The following is a 24,431-nucleotide window of genomic DNA, read 5'->3' on the forward strand; positions in this document are numbered from 1 at the left end:
AGAGCTGTCACTAACAGTTGGTCTGCTTGGCCATCCCTGTGGACTACCCCAGGTGGCAGTATCATGTACAGCACACCCCTGTGGACTGCCCCCAGGTGGCAGCACCATGTACAGCACACCCGTAGACTACCACCAGGTTGCAGCACCATGCACAGCACACTTTTTTTTTTTTACCAGAGCTATCTCATAATTTTTCATCTAACTCTTATTGCCTCATCCTGTGAGGCTTTGCTCTTGGTTGCTGGTGCTTTGGCATCTACTAAATTGTCTTACTCTTTGCAACATTTTTATAATGGTTTGAGAAGTCACGTCTACTATGTTGTATTGAGACAAGCTGCAATCATACACCAAGAAATCCACAGGGGAGTCCTAATGTGAGTCTATCCATGAAGCCAACAGGACCTTGCCTAAAGAAGCAGCAGTTTGTTCGGCTCGGAAAGGAGTTTTTATTATATCCTGCACTGTACATACACTCTTGAGATGAATATTTTAAAATTAAAAAATTTAACCATAGTGGTTGAAGGAATTTTTTCCTTCCTTCGTTATTCAAAATGAGGGAAAAGAACTTAATTTACGATATTTCATTCTATTCAGCTGTTCTGGGAAAAGCGGTTACAAGGACTACAAGCTTTTGATGCTCAAACATCGGTCCTTAGGAATGTTGACTTGCCAGCAGCACTGAAGGCTGTAGGACCAAATGTGGAAGACCAGACAGTATTGCAGGTATGTTTGCTATATACATTTTGCTGTGTTTGTAATACATTTAAGCAGAATGTTTTGCATTTGCTCTACAATATTAATTGTTTAAATGTCTGTGTTGTATGAGTAAACACTAGACATTTGATAGGAAAATGTAAAAAAATACAAAGAAATCACACTGTTGGCATATAATGTTATGCATAAAAGCAGTTTTGCATAATCTGTACAGTTTTCTTCAAATTCTGTACTAAGAGCCAAATAGTGTTGATGTTGAAAGCCACAGCAGTAGCATTAATATAGAGGGCAACCATAAAAACTAACTAGGGTGGATGGAGAAACCAAAGTAACAGAATATAAAAAAAAGTACACATTAACTCACACATAAGGTTTCAGATACCGGCACAAAAACAGCCACAGAAAATATGCATCTTATTTATGAAAACTTTATAATACTGTACTTTGCTAGAAGAATATGAAGACATGAAACCAAAGGAACTAAATGCATATTCTCTTGTCTCAGGAATTGATTAATATGCTAAGCAATGCTCTTTTGTAACATGCATATGTTACTAAAGAGAAACATATGCATGTTAATTAATAGCCAATGTTGGGTGCACGAGACACAGCTAGGTTTAGAAAAGTTCATCAATGCTTTAGCACTGTGCAGATTTTTGTCATAATTACTTTTTTATATATACAATATAAGTATACTGTATAATACATTATAAGATATTGATGTATTTTTCTAGCACGTAGTAGAACAGTGCAGTTGTCACAAATTGCGCCTACTCATGAGATGCAGTATTTAAATCATTGTGTCAATATGAAAGTCCTGAGTTTCTACCCACATGTTGAAAATTCAGGTCCATCTTATGAATTTTGGGAAATTTTTGTCCAATGGTAAAATCTTAATGACTTTTTGAGGTTTGTTTTATTCAGTTTTCTACTGTTAGCTACACTGTACTGGTGCAAGTGCAAAAATATGGAACATCTGTTGCTGTTGTATTAGTAAAATATATATACAGTACTGTATTTCATTAACTCTGAAATTATTGTATTGCTTGGCTTGTTTTGTAAAATATATTTTATTGTCAATTTACATGATATTCTTAATGCGTGTTTCATGTTTTCAGAGTGTAGCCACTGCCTTGCACCTATTCCCAGGCCCCATCACTGGACAGACTGAAGCTAAACATTACCTTGAAAAAAACCCGGGAGTTTTTCTAAACCCTTCTCAACCACTTGTTATTGTAAGTACTGTACCTAATTATAAGCATAAAAGATAGCTTTAGTAAGATGCATCATTGTAATGCATCAACCCTCTTTCATTAGTAAAATTATTTATAAATGCTCTTGAAGCATTTGTTGAAGATCAGAGTTTGATTTGCCTACCATCTAAAACATTTACCCCTTGTTTTCATTAATAAATGCCAGAGTTGGAAGGTTAGAAACTGCTTTAATAACATTACATGTGGAGCATTTGAAGGGGAGAAAGCACGTAAATGTGGGAAAACTTGATATCTCCACTACTAGGGTTGTGTAGTATTGATGATAGGAATATGAATGTCGTACAAAGAAGAATTTTGCTTATTATTTGTAGTTATTTATAATCATTCTTTCTGCAGTGATTATGTATAGTACTTTGAGCGCAATTATCAGTGAACAGTTTGTGAAAATAAATATCTACAATCATTGAAATTATAATGTTATGTCTCCTTTATCATTATGCATAATTAATTTAAAATCGATATCCATGATCGTTTTATATAATTCATAATTATCCTTAATTTACATCCTTAACTATTAGCTATAATCCTTATCTACTACTGTAAATGTTATAATGTATGTCAGCATGTCGTCGTTTTAATGTGTAATAACAGCAAGGGGACAACACACACTACACTTGTTGAACTAGTGTACAGGAGAAAGGTGACATACTGTACTAGTTAAGATGTCTCATATGAGAGAGAGATATATATATAGAGATAGAGATATATATATAGAGATATATATATATATATATATAGATATATATATAGATAGATATATATATAGATAGATATAGATAGAGATGGAGAGATAAAGATATTGATATATAGTGAGAGATATAGATATATAGTGAGAGAGAGATATAGATAGATAATATATAGATAGATATTGATATAGAGATATAGATATAGATAGATATTGATATAGAGATATAGATATAGATGGATATTGATATAGAGATAGAGAGATATATGGAGAGAGATATTGATAGATATATGTATCCCTGCCCGAAACGCTGTGCGTACTAGTGGCTTTACAAGAATGTAAATACTGTACTATCCAATGTATTCTCACAAACCCAATGTACCTTCTTGTATATATATAAATAAAATAAAATAAAATAAAATATAGAGATATAGATAGATATTTATGTATACATGGCAAATACTGGATGATCAGATTGTACACTTGCATAATAAACATACATGTACTTTAGAAATAGTCACCTGTTGTCGAAAAACAACAACAACAGAGAATTACATTATATATGGTCCACCATCCTGCATAATTAAATTAGTATGTTTTATGTAGATAATTAGGTTTTAATGTTATATGTAAATATTGCTATAAGTAGATTATAGGTGAAAATATAATTGAACATTACATGACTATTAATTTGTTCTTTTAGTCAGTCCAGATTCAGAATGAGGATATAGCACAGCAGGAGGAGAGAGTAGACCATGTACGTCATCAACTGGAGAAGGCTCTCAAGGAACTTGAACCTTGACCACTAGATAAGGACCACAATGAAAACCAAACAGAAATTTGAGAGTATGTAGTTCTCTTCATATTATTTATTTATCATATGAATCTTATGTATAATTTGTATATTGATGAGAATAAACGTGATATCTGGTACTCTTATAGTAAAGCACTGTGAATATGTGATCAAACTGTGGAAAACATGTCATTTCTTGCCAGTCAAATTCCAAGTTGATGGTACCTGTTTGTTAAAAGTAATTATTACAGTCTGTGAAAAGACTAAAAATTATATGCAGCAGTAATAATACAATTGGTATGATTTACTAGTAAAGATCACATGAAAGTAAACGTTTATACAAACTTCTTGCCAAATATAGTATCCACCTAAGAACATTTGTCGGGTTCCTTTGTTCATATGACCCATATACACACGTCTGGGTCTTCAGTCTTCGTGAGCTTTAAACGTACAATTAATGCATATCATTTTACCAACATTTTGCGGCCTTACGTTTTAATTTTTTTACTTGCCTTACTCTCAACAGTGCTTAAATATCCAAAGGGAAAGATTAAATAAATCTTTATTTAAAAATTCAAACGATGCTCCACATTTCTTGCTGTAAATTGATGTAGGTCCCGGGCACATGGAGGTAAAGGATTTCCTTTCCATGCTCTTATTGATTGGATGGTTTACCGTGTTAACCCGTGTACTTCCTTGTATGTGTACATTTCTTGGTGAATAATATTTACTCTCTATAAGTATTGATTAAATTTGATTTAGAATGTGAAGATACTTTTTGGAGATAGTGTACTCGCCATGTTGGATATATAGTACGTTAGATGCGTTGCAGGAAGATGACGAGCGACAGTTCTGGCTTGTTTTGGACAGTTTGCCCATTGTGATGGTTATACAAGACTGGAGGTTGAATCTTGTGTGTGTATAGGTATCACAGTTTGATGGAGGGACCTAGAGGGATCATTGTGTTTATGTTTGGGTGAATGTGGTTATTGTCACTGAGTTTAGATTCAGATGATTATTAATCATCTTGGCTTGGTTGTGCCACCAGGAGGATGATCGTCTGGCAGAAAGGGTTGTCAGCTGTGTGGGGATCATTTTAGAAGCTATGCACGTGTTGGCCTACTAAAGTTGTTTTTAAAAGGAGCCGTGAAGTAATTATTGAATGTACATTTATAAGCTACGTTGGTACAGTACATGTATTGGATAACTGGTTGCACCTTCTCTAGAAGGATGTCTAGGATGATAAATAGTGATGCTTAACTCTTATTCCTTTAATAAATTTAATTTGTATTTGTTATGGTCTCTCTTGGTAAGGTTTGAGTCAATCTCTACTTTCAGCTAGTAAAAAAAGTGAATCTATCCCCATTCAATTACTTTAAATGAACCCCCTCCTTCCCTGGGTAACCATGTGCCTCCACACTTCTTAACATCTGAAAAGAGCCCTGACCATTTTTGGATCTTCCACTGTCAAAGATTCCTTGCTCATAGTGTTTCATAGTACTGTACCTGCACTCTGTCTTCCAACTTCATATGTCAGTTATGCTACTGGTATCAAAATTTGTTGGGCTGTTGATGATCTTATAATCAACAACGAGGTTTTTGTTGCATTTGTTGCATCTATCTTGTAATAAAAAAAGTTTTTTACGTATGACATAATAAAATGATACCAGAACACGCTTATCTCCCAAAGGTAAGTTGCATACACTGTGATTTTCAGTAAGTTTAATGTTAAAATAAAAGTAATTATGAAACACACTGCCCACTGGTCTACCTTTGGGAGGAGTCTAGCCAGAGTTAGGTGTGGTCTTGGTGGAGTTGGGTTAGGTTTATTGTGGTATTCCTCAAGGTGTGTGTGTCCAGCTCTCTATTTTGAGGTGTCAAGTAAGATGCCATCCAGAGATTGGCCCTGTGCTGTGTTAGTAATATTTATAGTCATAAACTATGACAGATCAGCCTCTAAAATGTGTAATATTTTGTAATTTCCATTAAAATAAAAGGCATCATTAATGTCATGACACTTAAAATTACAGCATATTCATTGCTCTTGTATTAATTTGTATTCTTCCAGTGGGTTTAAGGAAGCGTATTACATGAACTCCGGAATGTTGTCAGTTCTCGTCTTTTTCTCTCTTCAGCTGTGTTCCCAAAGTACTTGTGCAAGGTAAAAGTTTCAAAATTATAATCACTTTTTTTTTTTTTTTTTTTTTTTTTTGTAATTTTGTAGAATTTCTGCAAATCTTTTGATGCCCAGTAGGATTTGTATATGCCACCCCGCTGCACATATTCTTGACACAACTTTGGCTGCTCTTGTGAACATTTTGACGAATCTCATTCTTACCCACGAAAACTCAATAGCATTTGACAGCTTAGTATCACTTTTAAATAAAGTTACCTTTTGTAAGTTCCACTCACTCTTGTGCACTTGATAATTTTGTGTATCAAGTGTATTAAAGTTGTAGCATAGAGGAAGTTGAAGACAGGTTACACTGATTACTTTACTCTTGCAGTGTTTCCACAGAACTACATGGATCTGTTGTCTTTACTCTCATTATACCTTTCATATGTTCATAATAAATAAAAATATGTACATATTCTCAAGAAATTACACAAATCATCATCATCCAAATTTCACTGCTTGAACATTTTTGTTTTCATAGCCACTATAAAGCAGGAAAATATTGATTTCATGATTTTTATGATAGTATTTTTAAGAAGTTTAGTAATTGCTATGCTGTACAAGATTTTGAATCAAAACTTTTCAATTACTCTTCATCTCCAAGTGGACACTTATAGCTTTTCGTATGGTTTTAGTTCTAATTTAAACTCAAAAATCTTTCTTGTAATTAAGAAATTACTGGAAATGTGCTTCAGAATTTTGGATGCCTTCACTCTATTCTTCATAAATTTTCATCAAAGCTGTTCGCATTTGGCTACAATAACCAATACAGTATTGTTTTCACATGCTGTAAATGTGTCACCTTAAATATTTAGGCTGTATACCAAGCCTCGTTAGCATCTTTGATATGAATAAACTCGCTCAAAAGAAACTACTGTATTCTTTCAGACCTTGTCCCTGGTGTCTAATCAATCTGTATTTTGGCCACAGTTATTGTGCTTTTATTAGTGTATATGATACCAAAATCCCTAGGGAGAAAGTAAATACTGTATTTAAAATAAAATTATATAGTTGATATTTTTAGTTTTGCTTTCAGGATTCGGTGAACACTGTGTGTTATTTTTGTTGCAACCCATCATACACCCAGGCAGAATCCTTTAAGCTCATCCATCTCCTGCTTAGTTTCATTTTGTTTTGACTGTTTCCACTGTACAGTGTATGGTACATTAGTAATTCAACTCTTTTTATAATCTCTCTCATGTTGCAAATTATTCGGCATATATTTGTTTAATAAAGTTTTAACTATGTCATTGATATATAATTTAAGATTATCCTAAGAAGTTCTGCAAACTATTACTGCTTGTTATTATTATATTGATGAAACATTGCAAGTGAGCATCCTCATCCCTTTAGTTTTGTGTCCCTTAATACTTGGAAATGTTGCAACTCTTTTTTTTCTATGCAAATCTTGTATAAATAATGACTTGTAGCATATCAAGTGTAGTACATACACATACCACTAACTAGAAAATGAAGATATTTGTTATGTTGTAGCACTTGAAAGACATTGAGTCCATAAGATCTGAAACATTTGACATATTAATAAGACAAATGACCTGAGACAAAGGCCTCATAAGATATATTCAGGTCTCATAACCTGAGGGCACATATATATCTTCAGAAGCCACATGACATACTCAAAAGACGAAGCACTGCATTATTCAAGGCCACAGCACAAAAAAAAATTTTTTAACATGTTGTTTGTGACATGAGTTGAGGTACATCCTCTGTGTTCAATGAGTACACGACTTGGGCAAAAAAGTCTGAAATGAGATTGTGGAATTTTAGTATTTTTTTGTTTATAAAACAGAAGTCAAATCATCGAACAGTATACAGTATATAGAAAGTGCTAGAAATCTTTTGAATGAAAGGTGGTAATTTAAAGAACATAGTGCTGAAATGTACTCTTCACAGTTCTCGAAATAATAAATATTTTGTGACATGTACATAATGCATGAAATATATATATAATTATATTTTCCAAATGTAGATGAATAATTTCTTGAAATATTACAAATTCACAGTGCTTTCTGGTATATATTAATCTGGTAATGAATTTTATAGTGCATTTCATTGTATTTTGGAAACAAATATTTTTAAGAGTTAGATTATATAAATATATTTTATAAGGGAGTTGTGAGGTTTAAAGGTTTTGTGTGTTGTTAATATATCTACCTGGGCTAAATACATTAGTTTAAAAACTTCATTGCCTGTCTTGTCTTCATTATACAGTACTATTGTTTCAGTATTGTTTTCATTATTGATATTTTATTTAAACTTGTATCTATAATAAAATATTCCCACAAAATAAATGTTTTAATTGATACCCGGTCAAGTTTTTCATTGCCACTCTCAAAATACTATATAAATTTTGAGAGGAGCTTTGAGAATAAAATTCCAGTATTAGTCATTGACCAACTTTTATGTAGATCAGATAACCTTGATATAAGCCTACCATTGTGTGTATGTATGTATATTTATATAATATATAATGTATATTGTATTATGTATATTATATACTGTATATAATATATATATAATAGGTACAACATTTTATATATATACAACATTTGCACGTTTAAATTATATAACAATTATAGACCATTTTCAACCAACAGAAATACATTTTAAAACAAAGCGGCCAAAAAATAATTTTTACAAATATTTCCAGAAAGCAATCCAGTAGATAATGTTGAGGACAGTAAATGATATTGGAAAGATGTAACGGGATCTTCTGTCTACCAAAATAGCCTGAGCTTGACGGTGCTTGGGGTGGGAGGCTGGAAGCCAGTAGGTGGTGGCCGGGGTGTGGGAAGCCCGGCTTGGATTGCCTGCCGAGAAGCTACCACTGCCCTGGTGGCATACAATGAAATATTAAACTTGTTTACAAACATATCAGGCTACAACTTCGTCCTGTCAACCATATTCTACTACCAACTAAATAAGCCATAATTCAGCACTGTAATATTACAGTTCTGGCAAGTGTTTAAGCAGCAAACACTGTACTCTGTACTGAATAACTTCTCTCTTAATGACGAATTTGATATGCAAGAATATTTGATTTTGTATCCAAGTTAGGGTTATCTTGTTATGTTAAAATCTATGTTTGTTTTGGTTTATAGTTTTTATATCTGCAATATCTAAATAAATGTATTTGTGTATCAACTTTGAACATATAACTTTTTTTTCTTTCTTTTTATATAGAATAGTGCATCGAAGGATGATACAGTGTTGTCTGTGATGGATGATAGAGTGTTGTCTGTGATGGATAATACAGTGTTGTCTGTGATGGATAATAGTGTTGTCTGTGATGGATAATACAGTGTTGTCTGTGATGGATAATACAGTGTTGTCTGTGATGTATAATACAGTTTTGTCAGTGATGGATAATACAGTGTTGTCTATGATGGATAATACAGTTGTCTGTGATGGAAAATAGTGTTGTCTGTGATGGATGATACAGTGTTGTCTGTGATGAATGATACAGTGTTGTAACTCACGACTTGCTTGCATTTTCTTTGAATAATTATTACACGCAAGAGAGCCATCAGGTCTGGTAACTAACCTTGATGTTAGTGAAGGACATTTTAATATTTGTGAAGAAAGGCCGCTTCTTGGGGTTGGGAGGCTGCGTAGGCTCGTCCCCCATGATGACACAGATGACGGCATACTCCATGAGCACCATGAACACGAACCTACGGACATGGAACTGCTGGTAAGGCTGTAATAAACTTTTCTCCAGAAGGGGTTTGAAACTACTAGTACAGTATGTATCTTTAAGTGCAGGGGACCACAGATATCACTGCAGGGACGAGTATGCAGCTGTTTTCTTCACAAAATGTTTCCATGACACTTGAGGAAGATTTCTAGTTTGGGTAAGTGATCCTGGTAGGGGAAGATTTTCTCCAATATGGCCGCCAGGCACGGTATTGAAGGCCCTAGGCAAAGCTATTACACTATTCAGATGATGGGCATTGGGGCCCCTACCCAGATGATGGCCACTGAGGCCCCTTCCCCATCCAGATGGACACTGGGACCCCCTCATCCAGATGGACACCGGGAAACCCCCCCCCCAGCCAGATGGACACTTGGACCCCCCCCCCAGCCAGATGGACACTTCGACCCCCCCCCCCCCACACTAAGTTGTAAACTGGGACCCCCTATACCCAGGTGAGCCTGTCCGCTAACGTGCAGGATTACCGTCAGATAGTTATGAACATATATATATATTATAATATACATTTAAAATGAATTTTAATCCCGGGCCGTTGCAGCGAGAGGTCGAGTAATTATCCACCCTGCCAAGAAATCTCTCATGAACACTATGGCGGCACGGGGCCCCTAGAACAGTGGGGCTCCTGGCCCACTGTCCGGTGTGCCCGTACCTTTAGACAATACTGCCCCCGGGCCCAATTCAACTGGTATCGGGAAGTGGTCTATATCTCGGGAGAGGCGGGTTCTTGCTGCTGTAGTACTCACAGAGTACATGCAGACATGAAGATGTCGATGGCTTTGATGTAGGAGACGGGAGGCAGCGCGTCCTGGCTCTTGGCGTGCTGCGTGGAGAGAGTCAAGAGCGACGTCACTCCAAGAGTCACCCGAGCCGGCGCGATGTCGGGCCGGATCCAAAATGACACCCACTGATATGGAAATATATTATACAAGTTAGTCATGCAAGGTCAACTGAGATTAGTGAGAGACGAAATTTAAAAGAATTAGTATAGAAAAGACAAATTAAATTGTGTTATTTAAGTGGACTGAGAAAGTTTGTTACCGAGGAGCCGGTCCTCCAGACATTTACGTGTACCTTCACCTCGACGATGACGAGAGATCCGAAGAACAATCAGATCGTCCTCGATTAAGAATTATTTTTGTTATGGACGACCTCGCAGCTCTTCCGAGCTGGAGCACTGTTGAACAAATACAGAACAAGGATGCATAATAGAGACTGTAGGAAGAGACGTGGTAAGTGGACACCTGGTTCACCCTGGCAGCCAGTCATGAAGGATGGTAAAAGAGATGAAACACAAATGAAATTAAAATGCTGAAAGGAGAAAATTAATTATGTCTGAGCTTTGCTCGGTTGCTCCCTGAGGTACGGTGTGTACGGCCAGGTCAGATCAGCCCGTACTCAGGCAATACTCGTCAAAGGCCCTACCCTCTGACCATGGCATCTTCATCGTTTAGGCCTACTGTGTAGTAAATAACGGCATTTTCTTTCAAATATGTTTATATTATAGTAAATTAAGGTGTTGTGTATTTTAGCCTATTTGAGTGCCTGGCTAAAGGCACAGAACGCCTTGGAGAGAAAGATGTATCTACAGGAGGTGAAGCTCCCCACATACTTGTGAACATACCGACATGATGACAATGAGGCAGGTGGGGATGTAGGTGTGGAAGAGGTAGTGACCCAGGTGACGCTTGAGCCTGAAGATCACCTCCAGACACGTGAAGTTACCTGTCAACAATGTTGAATACCTTAACAAAAATACTCCTGTGTAATAATTAATAAGAATTAGTTTTGTTGTGAAGAGGCGGCTTGTCCTCGAGCCCCCCCCCCCCCACCTCAAGGCTGAACTACTGACCCTCCCCAGGATGACGCCCCACAACAGTTGCCCAACGCCTGGATACCTATAGTTACTGCATGGTGAACAGCGGCATTAGGTAAAAGGAAACTTGTACAAACGTCTGTCCCGGTCGGGAATCGAACCCGGGATCCCTTATTGTGGCTGGGGAACAGAGTGAACAGCACCACAATTTCCTGTCAATCACAATAAACGATGTTCTTATTAACGAGGACTAAATTATATACGCGGCAGTACAAAACAAAAATTGTAATTCATCATTTATTTGTTCAGTGATATTAATAGTGTAATTTGAGTCCCTTGTGCAGTGATGCCTGAGTACACACCTGAAGTGTATACCCGAGTACACACCTGTAGTGTATATCCGAGTACACACGTATAGTGTACACCCGAGCAGAGCTACTCACCTGTAGAGTAGACCTGAGTACAGTCAGCTGTGACGTTGCTAACAATCATCTGCTGTGGGAGTTCAATGTCGTGGTTGACCACCAGAGGGACACCGGCGTCCCAGGCGAAGACCAGGTCATGGGTGGTGTGGGAGACTGTGGCCACGCGCACACACGCACGCACGGTTAATAATAACAATATTAATATAACACTAATGGTAACAATAATAACATAGGATACAAATCCAGGCTTGTTGTGTATTTGTGTATTTTATGTGAAGGTTTACAGCAAGTCTTTGACACTCTCCTGTGTTATCGAGGAGTGAGGGTGTGGTTAGAACGAGACTTATATAACGACCAATTTTATGTAAGCTCTAGCTCTGCTGAGCTCTGCTTAGAACTAAAGCAGGCTTGCTAGTTGACCAGTAGGCTACCGTTCAAGTATGTTTATTGAAACATCTCGAAGGGATAGAGTAGTTTAGGCTATTTCTAAATAGCCTAAACTACTCTAAATAGCCTAATTTAAATTTCTAAATAGCCTAAATTAAAATACATCTCGAAGGGATAGAGTAGTTTAGGCTATTTCTGTTACCCCCCCCCTAAGTTACCGTGGTTGTTAGTTGACCAGTGAGCTACCGTGATTGTTAGTTGACAAGTAAGCTACCGTGGTTGTTAGTTGACCAGTAAGCTACCGTGGTTGTTAGTTGACCAGTAAGTTACCGTGGTTGTTAGTTGACCAGTAAGCTACCGTGGTTGTTAGTTGACCAGTAAGCTACCGTGGTTGTTAGTTGACCAGTAAGCTACCGTGGTTGCTAGTTGACCAGTAAGCTACCGTGGTTGTTAGTTGACCAGTAAGCTACCGTGGTTGTTAGTTGACCAGTAAGCTACCGTGGTTGTTAGTTGACCAGTAAGCCACCGTGGTTGGTAGTTGACCAGTAAGCTACCGTGGTTGCTAGTTGACCAGTAAGCTACCATGGTTGGTAGTTGACCAGTAAGCTACCCTGGTTGCTAGTTGACCGGTAAGCTACCCTGGTTGCTAGTTGACCGGTAAGCTACCCTGGTTGCTAGTTGACCGGTAAGCTACCCTGGTTGCTAGTTGACCGGTAAGCTACCATGGTTGCTAGTTGACCGGTAAGCTACCATGGTTGCTAGTTGACCGGTAAGCTACCCTGGTTGCTAGTTGACCGGTAAGCTACCATGGTTGCTAGTTGACCGGTAAGCTACCATGGTTGCTAGTTGACCGGTAAGCTACCCTGGTTGCATTAATAACCTTCCGACGGTTGATAGGCCTTAGGCCCTACACCCAACCAATGGGACCAAGGATGAGGTTGTAGAATATATTTAAGCATCTAAGTCCAGGAGTGGAAAGGAGAGTGAAAGGAAACATCCACTCTGGGTGCTAGAGTGCAAGAACACTTACGGCTCTCTATCTGCAGCTTGCACTCCTGGGTGTCGTGAGGGTAGAGTGCAAAGTTCATGGCGCATGTGAGCGTCAAGGTTAATCTGAAAAGCAACAATACTTTTAATGTATATATGTGATCCAACCCTTGATAAACTGAACAGTCTTACATGAAATGATATGCTGGCAAACTCAATTTTGTAGAATACATTTTATAATACACTACTAATACACAGTAATAAGTTAATGCGGTACCAACTTGTAAAACAAATTCAAACTTAAAATACAGATTAGTTTGGTGTGTATATTACCAGTATTAATGCTTCAGTCAAATTATTCTGAGATATTAACCCAAAACAGATCAAATACGAAATGAACGCCATCTACATGTGCTAAGAATTTCCCTCAACCAAGAGAGTGCGTCGAGGCTGTAAATATGGCTATTGAGAAAATTAAATTTAGTAGTACGGTACGGTACTGTTACCTCTACCTCTACGGTAGCAGTTCCCTGCTACCGTAGTCAGGCAGGGAACAGCAGCCTCACAAAGACTGCCACGGAAACTTCTAATAAAGTGTGACCAAAACCAGCATATAACAAATTCCCATTTAGGGCCACTTGTAATGCTGGTGTACCGTTGTTGGGGCCAGGACGCCTGTTACACTTGTCGAGGCCTCAAGCCTCAGTAGCCAAGAAAGAGGCTTCCCGTATGGTCACCCATCTAGGTAATGGTCATACCCTGATGTACTTAACTATCGGTGACCGTCAAATATATACATGTTAATGTGTATATCAGTAATTAATACAATAATCATCTCATCAAGACCAAGTGTAATTGAAACAATGAGGAAACAATAAGAGGATAGAAGTAGCCTAAGCTACTCTATCCCTTTGAGATGCATTTGACTTTCTCAATAAACGTACTTGATGAGGAAAGGCTAGAGGGCACGGGGTACTAACTTGACCATGTAGAGGAGCGTCAAGTCCTGATAGAGCCACACGTAGTGGTTGGGCACCGTCATCGTCTGGAAATTCACCTCTTTAGCATTCTTGAAGAAGCCGTCTGGCCGCCATAGATGTCCCAGCCAGTCCAGGTCCAGCAGCCTGACCAAGGCCAGGTTGAAGACACGGCAAGAAGTATGTTGACAAAAAATATAACAAAGAAATCACACATAATAGAAAGATACACATATATTATTCCATATCACTAGCACATTTCATAAAAAGAAAACATTACAAATCCTAATTTATCAACGTTACGTTAAATTTTTTCAGCAACTAAAATCCTTCCTAATGTTGTTACGTCATATTAAGCTTGTTTCTTCAGAGATGTGGTGATGTGATGACCTCACCTGTGGTCAGAAGTTGTGTGATAACCTAATAAGTATTTTATTATACTTATTAGGTTAGGTTAAGTTTGTTAAGTCACGTGAAATGATGTCGCCTGTAGTTTGAAGTGTGTGCGTGGGTGTACCTCACCTGAAGTTAGAAGACAGGCGTGATGCCCTCACCTGTAGTCTGAAGTCATGTTGGTGGGCAGCACGAGGCGGTGGTCCCTCCACGACTGAGCGAAGAATACGTCGGCAGCGAAGGTCTTGGTGTAGCGAGAGGAGAACTCAAGTTAGTCGCCGCCACCCTCAAGTTGACGCCTCCCTCAAGTCTCACAACAATCTACCAATTGCTCATTTAAATTGCCCTATTTTATATCATCCGGCAATGACTTAGAGAGTTGAGTCATACGTTTAGACAAGATTGAATGGTAGTAATACATTATACAGCTGTTGCACAGACCCCCCTCCCTCAATCCCCGGGGTTAGGGGGCCTCTACCAGCGCCCGTGGGTCTCTGTGGGTATATTCAATGAGTGCAAAATATATCGACACAAAATAGAACTCGAAACAACATATTCACATTGAATAGGTTCAGATGTAGAAAATCCCTGGGTAAATACTGGCTTGGGGGATACATGCATCGATTTTTTTAATACATTTCCGGGGAATGTGATAGACGTGGGCTCCATGGCTTGCTTCATGCGTTGGTTACACATATCTAATGATTTGGTTGCATATAATTTTGTATCGGCCAATCGGACTTTTGTAATTTTGTGGTCTTACCCCAGTGGACTGACTATCTGGCAGGTTGATGTTGGAGACGGTGTTCTCGGCGTAGACCTGCATGTCCCTGCTGTAGTCCTGTAGAGGGAGAGTAATCCTCTACAGGCTGGGTTACAACTCCCGTGATTACCCACCCTCACTCACCATGCTTCCCTGATGAAGGCGTCAATATTTACACTCACCTGACTAACAAACAGCCAATTAGTGCAAAGAAATCCAGTCATTGTGAAATATGTCACGCAAAACTAATTGCAGAACATATTATATAAATAAAATAAATGGTAATGAACAAATAAGAATTGGTTTCGATTACAATTATATAATAAACTTACCAAATGTATTACAGGAATCATAATATTTAAATCATATTAATAGATTAAAATCATATAAGTTATTATATTAAGTTATGACTTTTGCAAACCTCATAAATTAAATAAAACTAGAGCAACAGTATTAATCAGACAACTCATTGCCTTCGCACTATGTGTGAAAATCAAGAAGAAATTAACACGCGATGAACAATATCAGACCACGAAGGATTGATTGATGAAGATTAAGCATCCTAAGAGGTGGCACAGGCATGAATAACCCGTAAGTGGTAGATTTGTTGAGTGAATGTGATCTTTGGTCGTCAAAAGGGAAGGAGATAGGAAATTCCTTAAGTACTTTCGTATTTAATAATACATCTTCAGAAAGATGGATATTACTAATTGACTGATGAAGATTACACCACCCAAGAGGTTGTGGTACGTGGTGGATAGATAGGCAAGAATTAGGCGAGGTGAAAAACAATGTCTTTGTTCACAAACATATGGGGAAGCTGCAGAAGGCCCAATGACCTATACATGTGAATTCCAGGAATGCTAATGAGACCTTGAGAGGTAATAATGAAATATCAATGAGACTATACGTTCGTACATTATCTAGTATTCGTCCCTTGTTGATCTAGAGCCCAGGATTATCCCCTTGACCCGCAGCCCTCCCTCGCTGACCCAAGTTGACCTGCGGCTCACCACAGAGCTCTCCTTGATGGAATCGATGCTCATGATGGTGAGGTGGAAATAGACGATAGTGGGCTGCTCGTCCCTCTTGGGAGGCGTCATCTTGTCGTAGCCCGCAGGCAGCATGTCCTCGATCTTCAGGCTCTTCCTTCCTGACCTGCAGTGGGGCAGGGAGACGGAGGTGGTGGTGAGGGGAAGGGGAGCAGGGAAGGATACAGGGAAAATACACAGGTGGTGGTGAAGGAAAAAAATAATTAGGGAAATGAGAGGAAAAATGGAGAAGGAAGAGAAATGAGAGGTGATGATTGAGGAAATGAAGAAATGGGTGATAGAGTAGGAAGAAATAATGCCATATTAAACAACAAACCCCTAAACTAGTTATCGAACCAAATATCGTCCACACAAACCAGAAAAACCACCAAAGACCATGCACAAGTCATACTCTGCATCAACCAAGAGCGTGAGAGGAGGCCCGTCCTCCTGCAACTCACCCACCACTAGCAGCGAGGGCCAGCACCAGCAGGAGCGCCGCCACCAGCACCATGGTGCTTGTCCCGGCAGGCGAGACACGACCCCCTGCTGGAGGAGGGAGTCGTACTAGTGGACTGAAGCTCGGATGAGCCGGTGGGAATGTCGCAAGCTGATGAATCTGCGGAAGTTAATAAATATTGGAATACAGTATATGAATTAAACCTTCTATAGCTGCGAATCAGGTTGTCGTAAAATTAGGAGTATAGGCACGAGAACTACCTCACCTGGACCACCTTACTGATCGATCGATCGTTTCAGGGAAGACAACTACTTAACTAGTAAGGATATGAACACATTAGGCCCGAATGTAGGTGGGCCTATCGTAAAATCCTGGTTGGGGTACCAGTTTCGGTCTACAGAACCTTCCAGTGAATTCAGTAGAGTTCCGGGTTGGTAGGCTTTTATCCTATCGTGGCCCAGTGGGTTAAGGTATCTGGGAATCACCAGAACGCCAATTCAACATGTATATAGCGCTTGACTGGTCCCCAAGCCATTAATCAATAACAAACAGATTGATTTGACTTATTTTCAAATATTTCTTTCCAAAGTGGTTTATTCCAGCTAATATTGTACATTAAGAACATTAATTACTTAGTTATGTTATGCAAGTTAGCTTAGGTAGGTTAGGTTAGGTAGGTTAGATTAGGTTAGGTTAGGTTAGATTAGGTAGGTTAGGTTAGGTAGGTTAGGCTAGGTTGATTAGGCTAGGTTAGGTTAAGTTTGATAAAATTTCTGTTTAACTCCAATTACCCAAAACAATTGGTATCATATATAATATAATGGAAAGCTTAATCATTCCATAAGAAAATACTTTGAACATTATTATATTTCAGTAAAATTCGGCTTGTTAGGCAATTTGGCCTAACTTGATTCCCCGTCGAGACTACTAGAGAGATAGCAGCCTTCAGGTAAATTTAGGGAAAAAAATACGATTAGTGGACGGGGTTTTGGAAAACACGGCGCTAAGGAAACAAAACCATCTGGCCACTTAGTACGAAGGCACAAAAATAAGTACAAACAAAACAATATATTCGCACAAGACTGACCTGACGCTGGTGGTGCGGTCCGCAGAGTGTGATGTGTGGGAGGCCCCGGCCGCCAGCCAGCCCTCCACCCGGCGCGCGCGCTCCACCTCCCTCCACCTGTGTGTATGCTTATAAGCTCTTCCCTCCCCCTCCCTCCACCTGTGTATGCCTATAAGCTCTTCCCTCCCTCTCCCTCCACCTGTGTATGCCTATAAGCTCTTCCCTCCCCCTCCCTCCACCTGTGTATGCCTATAAGCTCTTCCCTCCCCCTCCCTCCACCTGTGTATGCCTATAAGCTCTTCCCTCCCCCTCCCTCCACCTGTGTATGCCTATAAGCTCTTCCCTCCCCCTCCCTCCACCTGTGTATGCTTATAAGCTCTTCCCTCCCCCCTCCCTCCACCTGTGTATGCTTATAAGTTCTTCCCTCACCCTCCCTCCACCTGTGTATGCATATAAGCTCTTCCCCCTCCTTCCACCTGTGCTATATAGTCGTAATGACTTGGCGCTTTCCCCCTGATAGTAAAGAGGTCCGTGGTTTCTAAGGAAACCACGGACAGTAAAGCTGGAAAGCAATGCTATATAATATTATATTGTTTAGATCTAAAAGCTGTATGTATGTACACAAACAAGATACCCTTATATATAATGGGCAGCAACAAGCGTCTAGTGCTACATAGTAATTGCTATAATGAATGGTGAGGGTGCCTACTTGGTGAGCCATGCTGGACACCACACACCTGCTGGCGTCCAGGGCGTAAACCAACCATACTTTATCATTGTCATGGATATGAAGAACTAATTACAAGGACTCTCATCCACTTATATCTCACTAATAACGGACGGGGCACTAATTTTTGCTTCCCGCTGATAGTATTACCATCTACCAGCCTAGCTTTACTCCTACCCCCATCCTCCTCCTTACACTCTTACCAGACGTCTTTCTAAGAGTGAAAAAGATAGAGGGAAGGATGTCAGGCAGCTCTCAGCCAGGCTCACTGCCAGGGGCGTCATCACTCCTCCACTTGTCCTCGGTGTAAAGAAACTTGAGTGAAAGAATGGCGTAGGGTTCTCAACTTGAAGTGTGTAATAAAAGCGGATGAGGCTGCACGCAAACAACAAAACTTAGCAATAAAGTTTCTTTGCCTCATGAACAAAGAGCGAGGAGTCGTGTTGATACTTTACTAACTTCTCATTCAACATTTTAAATTGGAAATATGTTTTAAAAATTCATATTTTAGTACGATGTGATGGATATGAGCCCCATTATAAACTGAGCCAACAACAATCATAAATAAACTGTCAATGTTTATTTATAATTGTAAAGAACAACAATCATAAATAAACTGTCAATGTTTATTTATAATTGTTGTCACTTACACTTATAATTGGATTCACTTACAAACTCTGTAATTAGTTCATCAATGTTGTAACTTCTTATAGTTAAACGAACATTGAAGTTAAGTTCGTGAGCGTTATCACACTATCATACATGAGCTGTATAATAAATGACTAAATATAGACGACGGGCCATGAGCTTATGGAATATTTTGATCCTCTTACCGTAGGAGAGGAGTGGAGGCGAGGCGCTGGTCACCCCTGTGAGTGCCTATGAGAGTCCTTGACAAGCAGCTCGACACTAGGCTCCTGTCCTCTCCCAACCCTCTGCAGCCTCCACCTCCTCACATAGTTGTACTTTCCGGGAATTTACGGGACCGCTTCTCAACCCTTAATCGAGAGGTGGATAGATTCCAGAGCCTACATAGGCTCTGTCATATCTACATTTAGAGTTGTGAATGGAGTTTGCCTTCATCACCTCTCTTCTTGAGGTTATCAATTAATATTAAATTTTAGTCTTTAGTGTTTTTCCTGCCCGAAACGTTTTGCGTAATAGTGGCTTTAGGCATTGTATGTACTAGCTCTATCTATAAATTCATCAATATTTGTATCACCCCTTGTATGTATGTACTTTACCTAAATAAACATTTGAATTTGAATCTTGATGATTTCGGGGCTTCTTTTAGTGTCCCTGCGGACGCCCGACAGTGTTTACACTTCGCAAATGAAGGCCCACAAACATGGTCGAACGCACAAAACACTTGACTGTGGCCAGTTTTTGGGTAGACTCCTATTACATTTACTGTGTGATTGTTGTACTAATATATAAACGCTTAACATGTAATATTTATTAATAAAAGCGAAGTCAGAAGCTACACGCCTGTCTCTACATGTCTTATGTGTTAATTTTGGGCGCTCTTGTACTTGTGCGCTAGTTGGCGTTCACAACTGATCTCGCCTGCAAGGACTAGATTTAGTCAATCATAATGATAATAATGTGCATTTATTTAGGGAATAAATTTTTAGACACACTCAGAAATAATGGGCATCAGAAATAATCGAAACATTATAATAATTAATTTATGTTGTATTAAAAATATAAATAAAACCCATGATTACTCTAAATATGAACACTAGAAAACCTTCAATACCACAGGGAAACTTCGCATCTACTGCAGATACATCGATAATATATACGTATGTGTGAAAACCCTCCTGGAATTGTAGCGATTAAAGGATCTACTTATCCGCAACTCAGTGCCTAACTTTACTCATGAACTAGGCATCGATGGTACACACCCTTTCCTGCATGTCTACGTGAGAACCTAAAACAACTTTCACCACAGAAGATTATACTAAACCCACCAACACTGGAATATGTATGAATGGTCAGACAGATATAAGAATAGTGTATTAAACGCAATTATATTCAGAGCCCTTACTCATTGTGCTGACTGGTACAAAATCTACAAGGAACTGGAAAGAAGCCTTCAAGTATTAGGAACACAAATTGAGAAGTCAACACCCATATCAGAAGGTATTTAGAAAAATTGTATAACACGCCTTCCATAAAACTATTACAAAATCCACTATGAGCTCTCTTTAATGGCAGACTTTAGCTATTTTGTGTCACAATTGTTATATCTCATACTTTTAATAATCATAGTAACCGAAATATTCATATATTTTATATACACGAGATGAAACAGCAAGCCATAAGCTAGATCTGTGTGTCGCTCCTGAAGACGTCAGTAAGGAGACGGACTTTTAGCAAATACCTTCCTGTGATTGGCTGTTGCTGGGAATGGCAACACTCTTTCTATAATTAAATGCAAACTAAGAAATAATGTCTTTTTGCACAACAATATCTTTATTTCAAACACAACCTCTTCGTTTTGTACAAGACAGAAATTTCCATCTAACTGAATAATTTAGTACAATAAGAGAACGGAGCATTGTATCGCCGATATTATTTGCGTGAGGCAACCCCCGCTGATGACGTCACAAGCTAGGTAGCCAGCCCATGTTTCTGTAACACTCGTTACATCCTGAAGTATTTAATTATCACTTTATTAATGCTTTTAAATACTTAACCCTTTACTTTTTAGGTAGATTAAAGTTGAAGCAGAATGTCATAAGCAAGGATGGTGTGCTGAATAAAGATGATTTACTAAGTGGATGGCACCTTTAGCTGATCCCTTCCTGTCATTGGCTGTTGTGTGAATGTCAACAAAGAGTTTCTACCAATGATATGCCATTGTTTATACACCCCATACCATCTGTGGGCGGAGCTTGGAACCTCCTACCCGAGCACAACAACCCGCCTTATGGGTTGCTGTTTGGCTATTTATAGTGCGTTGGAAAAAAGAGAGATGGCGTTAGTGGTATTTTGTGGGGTAATTTGTTATAAGTGTAATTTGATGTCAACAGATGGCGTAAGCTGTATCTTATGGCCACTATTAACCTGCCAGTTGATAGTGAAAGAACAGCTTCATATCAGCTTCCTGCAATGGTCCGAAGGCAGCAAGAACACTTAAAACAAGAGAGGATGACAGTCATTCATGAGGGCTTAGCTATAAATGACGAATGTGACTGTCCCTTCACCGAACAGGAACTAAGCAGAGCCAAAAAGGGTGGTAAGGACACTGCACCAGGTGCTGATAACATTACATACTCAATGATCGCACATGCAGGTCCTGCTGGAGACCGAGGGATGTTGGACGTCATCAATGCGTCTTGGCAGCAAGGCAAACTACCGCCCTCTTGGAAGAAAGCAGACATCATACCGATTCCTAAGCCGAATGAACCTGGCAATTACAGACCCATTTCCTTAACATCATGCGTTAGTAAAACTGCAGAACGGATGGTCTTAAATAGGCTACTGTGGAAGACTGGAGACCTTCATAAACACATATTTGGCTTCACTAGAGGTGTAGGTACTGCCAACTGCATAGCAACATTACTAGGAACAGTTAACTCTGGTCCAGCTATAGTGGTCTTCCTTGATCTGGAAAAAGCATTTGAACTTGCAAGCCCGCCAGCAATACTACACACCTTAGTTAAAAAAGGTGTGAGGGGGAAAATGCTAGCATGGATTCAAGATTACCTAAGTCACAGGTATGCCAGAGTAAAGTTGCAAGGACAAGTGTCGGACTACCACTTGCACGAGAATGGGACTCCACAAGGAGGAGTCCTCAGTCCTAGTCTTTTTAACATCCTTATGGAAAACCTTGTTACCATGTCCTTTACAGAAGGGGTTACATTGCTCAGCTATGCTGATGATCTAGCATTAGTCGTTACGGGTCCTTCACTTCTAAATAAAGCTCAAGGTGCTTTAGATCAGGTGACATCTGAATGCAGTGTTTTAGGGCTAAAAATATCTGCACAGAAGTCTAAGGCGATGAGACTAGGTGGCAAGGCTCCAGACAGGCACCTACGCATTCAGGACATTAACCTTCAGTGGGTTCCACAATATCGATATCTCGGAGTGTGGATTGATTTTAAGATGCCATTCAATAAGCAAATTCAATATCTAAAGGAGAAAGCAAAGTCACGAATAAATATAATGAGAGCAATCACAGGGCCCCGTCTAGGAGCGGGACACAGAGTGTTGAGAATGTTTTACATACACGCCGTTCGTTCCCTGGTTGATTATGCAGCACCTGCCTTACTCACTCTTTCTCCTGGTCAGTGGGCAAACGTTGAGGTTCTTCAAAATGATGCATTGCGAGTCATAACAGGTGCTCCCGGATGGACTAAAATCCTGAACCTAAGACTAGAGACGAAGCTAACGTCGATTGAAGTAAGGGTAAAGGGGATTGCTGCGTGCATGCTGACCAAGATATTGACTAGACCTAGAATCAGTTCACTTAAAGATTTGATCACTGGAGCACTAACTCTGGACAGAAGAGCCTCCAATAGCAACAGGTGGACCCATTGTGCGATAAACGCCATCGATACGTTCGATATGGCAAACACAGTCACTGAGAGGGGTGTCGACGACATACATGCAGACTTTGTTATACAAGCCCCTTGGGAATCTCTGCCAGCAGACTTTCAGATTATGGCTCTTGACGGAAAGAAGACCCAGACACATCCTCATCTGCTACGTCACATTGCACAGATGCATATAGAAGCAAGCATGGCATCCGACAGCTTCACTTACTTCACGGATGGGTCAGTAGACCAGCAGGGACAGGAAACCGGAGCTGCAGTTAAAGCAGGAAACTCTGTATATAGTTGGAGGCTCTCAAATGGGTGTTCGACTTTACAGACTGAGATGCTGGCCATTCAAAAGGCTTTGGAACATGCTCTTGCTGAACACCGCCAACATGTTATCGTCCATACAGATTCGAGAACCGCCATTGAAACCTTGCAACAGGAACACATATGTGATAACATCCATCTGATCACCAATGTCTTATCGTTCATGCACACACTCCACCGACAAGGCCGACGGGTGCTTATCAACTGGGTGCCAAGTCATGTGGGACTATTAGGTAATGACATTGCAGACGAAGCTGCAAAACTTGCTACTAAGAGGAGGAATGTAGACATTTCCATACCACCGAGTCTCTCCCAGATGAAGAAAGTGATTCGAAACAGAGCAATGCGAAGGCTGTACAGTGACCACGACGCAGCAGTTGCAACATCAGGATCTGCGGGTTGGTACAAGAATTCCACCAACTACGAACCACTTAGTTTGATGAAAGGGGGCAGTAGAACAACAGAAGTGCACTTACATCGCATCAGGCTTGGATACCCATGTGCATGGGAAATAGGCTTACGGGTTCCGGAAGGTGAGAGGAAATGTCAACACTGTGGAGAAATGCCCGACAGACCACTGGAACATTATCTAACACAGTGCACAGTTACAAACCCGTTAAGATTTCACCTTCGATTCGACAGAGCAGAGGAAGTTGTTAAACACATATGGCAAAATCTCACTGTAGCGACCATACGGGTCATACATACTCATCCTCCGCCCAGGTAAACCAGAAACGAGCATCACTTAGTGGGCCAGCCAGAGGCTTAGGGCCCGCGCAGGATTATCCCTGCTAAAAAGAAAAAAAAAAAAAAAAAAAAAAGTTGATAGTGTTCTCGTCTGCCGACAGATGGCATCAGCTGTATCATTATTACTTCCGAATTCCTTTTAAACACTGATCCACAAATCCCGTAGCTTATTATGATAAGATTTTATACTATTCTGGTATTAGATAACAATTAATTTTCTTTTATCTACTGTTGAGAATATCATAATATATCGTCTGCTTAGGATGTACTGATCTTTGTTGAGATGGCCGTAATATTATTAAAACAACAAATGATGCATAAAATAACAGCATTTCATACCAAAAATACTTTGATATCTTGAAATTTGGTAGTAAATTCCAATCTAGTAATCTCCTATGACGAA

General features: G+C 39.4%; 2 protein-coding genes across 4 annotated transcripts in view; one reads left to right on the forward strand and one right to left on the reverse strand.

The window, feature by feature from the left end:
- The window catches only part of LOC123759346 (methyl-CpG-binding domain protein 2), a 24,155-nt gene extending 15,823 nt beyond the window's left edge, over positions 1 to 8,332 (forward strand). Inside the window, exons 5-8 of one of the 2 annotated variants that reach the window (XM_069335110.1) lie at positions 595 to 723; positions 1,833 to 1,949; positions 3,377 to 3,519; positions 8,314 to 8,332. In XM_069335110.1, coding sequence (XP_069191211.1) covers positions 595 to 723; positions 1,833 to 1,949; positions 3,377 to 3,475 — 345 coding nt within the window. In that variant the 3' untranslated portion in view covers positions 3,476 to 3,519; positions 8,314 to 8,332. Of the gene's footprint in view, positions 1 to 594; positions 724 to 1,832; positions 1,950 to 3,376; positions 7,955 to 8,313 lie in introns of those variants that run through there. The other variant, XM_069335109.1, reaches the window with a different exon arrangement.
- LOC123759345 (glycine receptor subunit alpha-2) lies at positions 7,412 to 23,342 on the reverse strand. Of its 2 annotated transcripts, none has more exons than XM_069335108.1 (12): positions 23,181 to 23,342; positions 16,616 to 16,773; positions 16,137 to 16,281; positions 15,124 to 15,201; positions 14,522 to 14,604; positions 13,971 to 14,114; positions 13,034 to 13,116; positions 11,635 to 11,769; positions 11,000 to 11,100; positions 10,122 to 10,282; positions 9,208 to 9,337; positions 7,412 to 8,495 (listed from the first exon to the last, which is right to left on the reverse strand). In XM_069335108.1, the coding sequence occupies exons 2-12, from the start codon at positions 16,666 to 16,668 to the stop codon at positions 8,298 to 8,300; spliced, it is 1,311 nt and encodes a 436-aa protein (XP_069191209.1). In that variant the 5' UTR covers positions 16,669 to 16,773; positions 23,181 to 23,342; the 3' UTR covers positions 7,412 to 8,297. The 2 variants fall into 2 exon arrangements, with proteins under 2 accessions (XP_069191209.1, XP_045600221.2); XM_045744265.2 differs by lacking the exon at positions 23,181 to 23,342 and adding an exon at positions 17,702 to 17,788.
- Positions 23,343 to 24,431: the final 1,089 nt, after the last annotated feature.

The sequence above is a fragment of the Procambarus clarkii genome, chromosome 32 (assembly GCF_040958095.1).
Source record: "Procambarus clarkii isolate CNS0578487 chromosome 32, FALCON_Pclarkii_2.0, whole genome shotgun sequence".
Taxonomy (NCBI): domain Eukaryota; kingdom Metazoa; phylum Arthropoda; class Malacostraca; order Decapoda; family Cambaridae; genus Procambarus; species Procambarus clarkii.

Coding starts and splice junctions, on each gene's coding strand:
- LOC123759345 (XM_069335108.1), bottom strand. CDS start 16,668: ATGGTGCTGGTGGCGGCGCTCCTGCTGGTGCTGGCCCTCGCTGCTAGT. Junction 14,605..15,123: donor CAGATAGTCAGTCCACTGGG/GTAAGACCACAA, acceptor CGCTACACCAAG/ACCTTCGCTGCCGACGTATT. Junction 9,338..10,121: donor TTCATGTCTGCATGTACTCT/GTGAGTACTACA, acceptor CCATGTCCGTAG/GTTCGTGTTCATGGTGCTCA.